Raw genomic sequence first — 5,787 nt, forward strand, 5'->3', positions numbered from 1 at the left:
ATCGATTGAGAGAAACCTATGAAGAGAATAGACCAAAGTGATAGGGGCAGACGTACGGAGAGACAATAAGGAGAAGAAAGGGAGATAGAGAGAGTGATACAGAGAGATAGGTAGGATTTCTTAGAGGAAAAAAGAGAAGAGAAGAGGAAGTTCGAAGAGAGAGATATGAAAAGATAGACAAGGGTAGACGATGGATAGAGAAATGTAGGCACATGCAAATAGATGGAGGAAAGAGAGACACGAATAGAGAGAGGAAAGAGAGATAGCTAGAGAGAGAGAGGTCGGGATATCGATGAATGAGAACCGGAGAAATAGATACACAAACATATGAAAATAGAGGAGACTGGCCATAGATAGATAGATTTAAGATAGGTCGATAGATAGATAGGCTGAAGGTAAATAGGTGGGTAGATAGACCGAAGAGAGACAGATAGATAGATAGATTAGAGATAGATAGACTATAGGTGAATAGACGAGAGATAGGCACGAAAAAGTTTGGAGAAGAGAGAGGAAGGATTGAAGGTGATTGATCGAAGTGCATGCATGCATGCAAAGAAGACATACTTGCCAGCTGAACTGATAGTGGCGTAGCCCCAGCATGTAAAGAAAAAGACGAAGCTCTACACACACAAAGAAAGAAAATGGAGAGAAGAGAAGATGGAAAAGATTAAACCTGAGAAGGTCCCAGAGAAGCAAAGATAGTAGAAGGTCTGACAAAGACTTCTGGTGTATATACACAGCAAAAGACTTGAGAAAGGGAAGTGTACAGAATCCAAGAAAGAGAAAATGAAGGAAGAAAAAGAAACACATCGAATCTTCCGCTTAAACATGTGAAGTCACATTCCAATACAAGCCTTGACACTTGTATATATCTCTACATATATCTGTCTATCTGTATATATATATATATATACATATCTATTTCTATACAGGTGCATATGAAGATGATGTATGTATGGGTATGTATTAAGATGTATGTCTACTATGTATGTATGGACCGATATATACGATGAAGACTCTATATCTATACATACTATGCATGCATGCATAGATACTATGTATGTCTATGTATGTCCTTATGCCACCTACTGAGGTCATAGACCTCTCATGTAAAGCCGTCAGCCGACCTCTCTATCTTTACGGGAATCTCCCTATACATGCATGCATTTACCTACACACCTGTATATGCATCTATCTTGGAGCAAGCCCTCTATGTTAAGTAAACCTCTCTCTCTATCTATCGTCATTCTCCTTATGTCGAATCTTACTATGCTATGTTCACTCTGTCTATCTCCATTCTCTCTCTCTATCGCCCACGTTGGTCTAATCTCTCTATGTCAACCTCTCTATAGTAAATATCTCACTATGTTGAATCTCTTTATCTACGTCAAACCAGTGTCTCTCTACGTATCTATCTTCCTCTCTATCTCTCAAACCTCTATGTTAAAGCAACTGATCTTTCTCTCTCGCTCGCTCTCTCTTTTTTCTGTTGGATGAATGGCTCTATGTATGACCGTGTGAGGGCAGCAGAAGCACGCGGCGGGAGATCGAGAGAGAGACAATTTTGACGAAAAGAATCTCCACCAAGACCACTAGAGAGAAAAAAGTAGAGAGATGAGAGGACAGCTTTCATTCTGTGGCGTACCTGTACAAGCCATGCACCAATCATGAGGTACACACTGCTCTGCATAGGACAAGCTATGACTGTAGCCACACGAGGAGATGTATACTGGAACCCTATACACAAAGAAAGAAAGAAAGAGATTGAATGAAAGAAAGAGCGAGAATGAATGAAAGAGCGAGAATGAGAGGAAGAAAGAGCGAGAATGAGAGGAAGAAAAGCAACGAAGGGAAGAAAGACAACAAGGCTTCTTCTGGTAGGAGTCTTCGTGGGGAGAGGACTGACTACGAGAGAGGAGGCATCCTTTTCTCTTCACTCCATCTGTATAAAGATATGAAGAAAGATAGCACTTCTATACTACTACAGAGACATACAAGGGGGGAGCAACGAGACATCCTACCCATCTCAGACTCTGAATAGAAGAGGCTCCTGTACATACACTTCGCAGGCCTCATCTCCCTCCACATCAATCTACTCTCCATCCGTCGATCCATCGAATCGATCTCTATCTATGTAGTACTAAACAGTAAAGATACGAATAAGAAGACTAGTAATAGTAGTGATAGGGATAGTGTAGATGTAACCTGATATAAAGCGCTACATAGAAAAAAGCTATCGGTGCATGCAGCTAGCCATAAAGAAGAGAAGGAAGAGAGAGAAGTAAAGTTGAAATAAAAAGAAAAGAATGAAAAGAGCGGGTAAAGAGAAATCTTTCTATCTCTTCATTACACCCCCATCCAGTGCACATCGATAACGTTCTCCAGCATCTTCGCTTCTTCTCTCTTCCTTTTCTACCTTATTCTTCTTCTTTCTCTTCTTCTTCTTCCTCCGTCCTCTTAGAAGCTTAAAGACCATTCTTTCTTTGATATCATTCAAACCAACTGACAGAAGAAAAAAAGGACGAAAGAAAGAAACAAACGATTCGCCGACTCCTTTTTCTTTGGAAGAAGAAGAAAAGAAGAAGAATAAGGAAAGGAAGAGGAACGACGATGAGGAGAAAAAAAGGATCAAGTGGGACATGCACGTTAAGAGATAGATTCTGTACATGTGCCGAACGGCATCTTACGAACTGACAAAGAAAGGACGGAAACTCATCCAAGCAGAGAGAACACCGTCAGGTGTACATACACTTGATATGAAGCGAAGAATTCATACAATCGAAAAAAGAAAAATAAGACTTCCATCCATTTTCAAAAGCTCCTTTCTTTCCTTCTTTCCTTATTCTTTCATGCCTTCTCACTCTCTCTCCTCTCTCTTTTCTTTCTTTCTTTCTCTCATTCTTTTATTCCCCTTCCTTCTTTCTTGCCTGTTTCATTTCTCTTTTCATTCTTTCTTTCTTTCTTTGCATGTGCATACCCACCTGTTACGAGGACGACAGCTCCGATAAAGTAAATAAGACCAACCCAGAAGAAGTAAGACACCATGCTGTACATACACCACAACAAACACAAAGAAAAAAGAAAGAAAAAAAATAAAAAGGAGAAATGAAAAGAAAACTGCTGATCTTCCCAGCCATCTTTCATACACTCTTTCTCTTTCTTTCTTCCTCTCTCATTTACTTCAGAAAAAGGGGAAACTGTGGACAAGCAGCGCCTCCAACGATAAGGAAGAAGAGAAAGAAGAAGAAGAAGAGAAGTCTTTACCCCGATACCCATCTCTTCTTCGCGTTCATCGTAGAGGTTCTTATCCACGTCAAAACGACGAAAGGATTCAGCACAGAAAGAATGAAAAAGTGAATGAACAAAACACAAGCGGAAAGAAAGAGGCAAAAGCGGGTTCAGCTCTCGGTATCTACCTATCTCTAATCTATCAATCTATCCAAACCTAATATCTCTACCTCTGATCTATCCATCTATCTATAGATCTATCTGTCTCTAATCTATTTGTCTATCTTCAATCTATCTATCTATCTTTAATCTATCTATCTATTTAATCTGCAATCCCGCCTTAACACGACACATCAGACGTGAAGGTAGTGGGAGATGGAGAAAAGCACACATTGGGCTCGGCTTATAAAAGGGAGAGAGAGACCTGTATATACCCATACATGTATCTATCTATTTATCTCTATCTCGGTGTATATACACCGGCCCGCCGTACGGAGAGAGAGAGAAGGTACACATGTCCTAGGAGAAGAAAGACGATTTGTAGCCTATGACACACAGGGTCTAAAGGACTTCCGTAATCGAAAAGGAGACGAAGACAGCGAAAGAGAAAGAGAAGAAAGAGTTCTTCTTTAGATTTTCTTTCTTATTTCTTTCTCTCTTTCTTTGCTCTTGGACTTACGTAACCCGAAAGAGGTTCGACCAAAAGTTCTTACAGCAGACAAGATAGATCATCGTCTTATCCCCAGGCCTCTGTCCTGATTGAAACAAGAAAAGCGGAAAATACGAAGAAGAAGAAAAAGAAAAAGAACTTCAGAGAGAAAAGAAAGAAGAAGGAGAAACTCAACAGGAAAAGGAGAAGAAGAACAGTTGGAGATAGATGAAGAAATCAGAATTGTGGGGGTGAAAGACACTCCTGTAGGGGCCATGAGATGTCTGAGGTGTATATACACCCCAAACCCCTAAGAGTGAAGTTTTGCAGAGCCAAGAAGATGAACAAGAGGGCCTATCTGAAAAGCTGCAGAACTTTCAGAAAAAAAAGAGATGAAGAGAAGAGAGGAGGAGAAGAAGACGTTCTGCAGTGTTGACCTCTCCCCGTTTTTCCCGAGTATACACACCTTTCTTGGGGATTCTTTCTTAGACACTTTTCTACGAAGAAGCAGAAAGTCTTTTCAAATCCTTCGTTCAAGTTGATCCGAGGAGGTGAGCCTTCAAGAATGGTCATGAGCAACTGCACGCATGCAAACACATCATCGACAGAAGACAAAGACACCCGTGATGATAGAGAGAGAGGGATGGAGAGTGACCGCGATACACAAAGATCAAGAAAGAGAAGTACACAACACCTACCCACTTCACAATAGACATGCAATGAGGTATACGTGGGGGACAGATATCTCATACATATACCTATCTATCTATCTATCAACGTTCATATTCATGTATCTATAAATACAGATATCTGTATGTATGTACATACATGTATACACACCTGTGTGGCTCTCTATGGCGGCGAGGGACGCATCTGTTGAAATGACACCGAATGAGTAGATACTACAGATACCGGCATGTTTAGCTTTATCTCTGTATACAACGAGATGGTTTCATAGCAGGTCAGCATGGGATCTCTTTGTCTTCTGCGTTCTTTCGATGATCCGAGCTCTTCTAAACAGATGAAGCAGATCGCCATCCATGTGTTTCTCTTTCCATAAGAGAAAGAACTACGGGAAGAGATACAGACAACCCTAACCGAGGTACACGTACGAAGGTATATATCTAGGTAGTCGTGAACATTGTACACAAGAAGAAGGAGAGTGACAATTAGTGAGAGTTATCGAGATACGTGGACTCATAGACAGACTGTATATAGACCAATAGCTACATATTATACTGAAAAGCGACGGGGAGTGAAGAAAAGACTTAGTCAGCATGAATGAATCTGTTCGTTTGTGTCCCCCCTCATCTCAGCTTACATCCTCAAGTTTCATCCGACGAGGCCAAGGCAGTGTACCTACAGCTGATTCATAGGCTGTAATACCTAAGGACCAGATATCGACTCGACAGTCATAACCGTTCGGCAACCCCCCGCATCCTCCTGCTCCGCCTCCTTTACCACCAGCTCCACCTCCTATGGCGCTACCCGTCTTTCCCTGGTGTTTCTGAAGGCTAGATGACGAAGATGAAGCTGAAGAAGATCGATTTCTTGTATTCTTTGACTTTGAATTAGACGACAGATCACTGCATGCGTCATTTTTGAGACGGCCAAAGGCTTGTAGACCTAGACGCGCCACTTCAGGAGCCATCCATTGAGGTGTCCCGACAAACTCCTCACACTTCACATCAGGAGGATAGTCTGAAGAAGAATCGAGAAAAGAAGAAGACGGAAGAAGGGGGTGGAACGAAGTCTCAGAAAGGACTGGAAGTCGGCTTTCATTGTCACATTCATGAAAAGAGAGGAATACAACGAGGCATGTGGAAGAGGAGACGGCATTACAGATACTCCACACACTTTGTATGATGCTACGTTGTAGAGGGTAAGGTGAGAATCCACTGAGTGATAGG

General features: G+C 41.5%; 1 protein-coding gene across 1 annotated transcript in view; it reads right to left on the reverse strand.

The window, feature by feature from the left end:
- The window catches only part of CSUI_009943 (ste kinase), a gene marked incomplete at its 3' end in the record, with an annotated part of 5,972 nt that extends 394 nt beyond the window's left edge, over positions 1-5,578 (reverse strand). The window contains exons 1-5 of the mRNA XM_068070051.1: positions 5,199-5,578; positions 4,344-4,456; positions 2,982-3,046; positions 1,646-1,737; positions 565-620 (exon numbers count right to left, since the gene is read on the reverse strand). Coding sequence (XP_067917973.1) covers positions 565-620; positions 1,646-1,737; positions 2,982-3,046; positions 4,344-4,456; positions 5,199-5,528 — 656 coding nt within the window. The remainder of the gene's footprint in view (positions 1-564; positions 621-1,645; positions 1,738-2,981; positions 3,047-4,343; positions 4,457-5,198) is intronic.
- Positions 5,579-5,787: the final 209 nt, after the last annotated feature.

This window comes from Cystoisospora suis, assembly GCF_002600585.1.
Source record: "Cystoisospora suis strain Wien I chromosome Unknown contig_6379, whole genome shotgun sequence".
NCBI classification, from domain to species: domain Eukaryota; phylum Apicomplexa; class Conoidasida; order Eucoccidiorida; family Sarcocystidae; genus Cystoisospora; species Cystoisospora suis.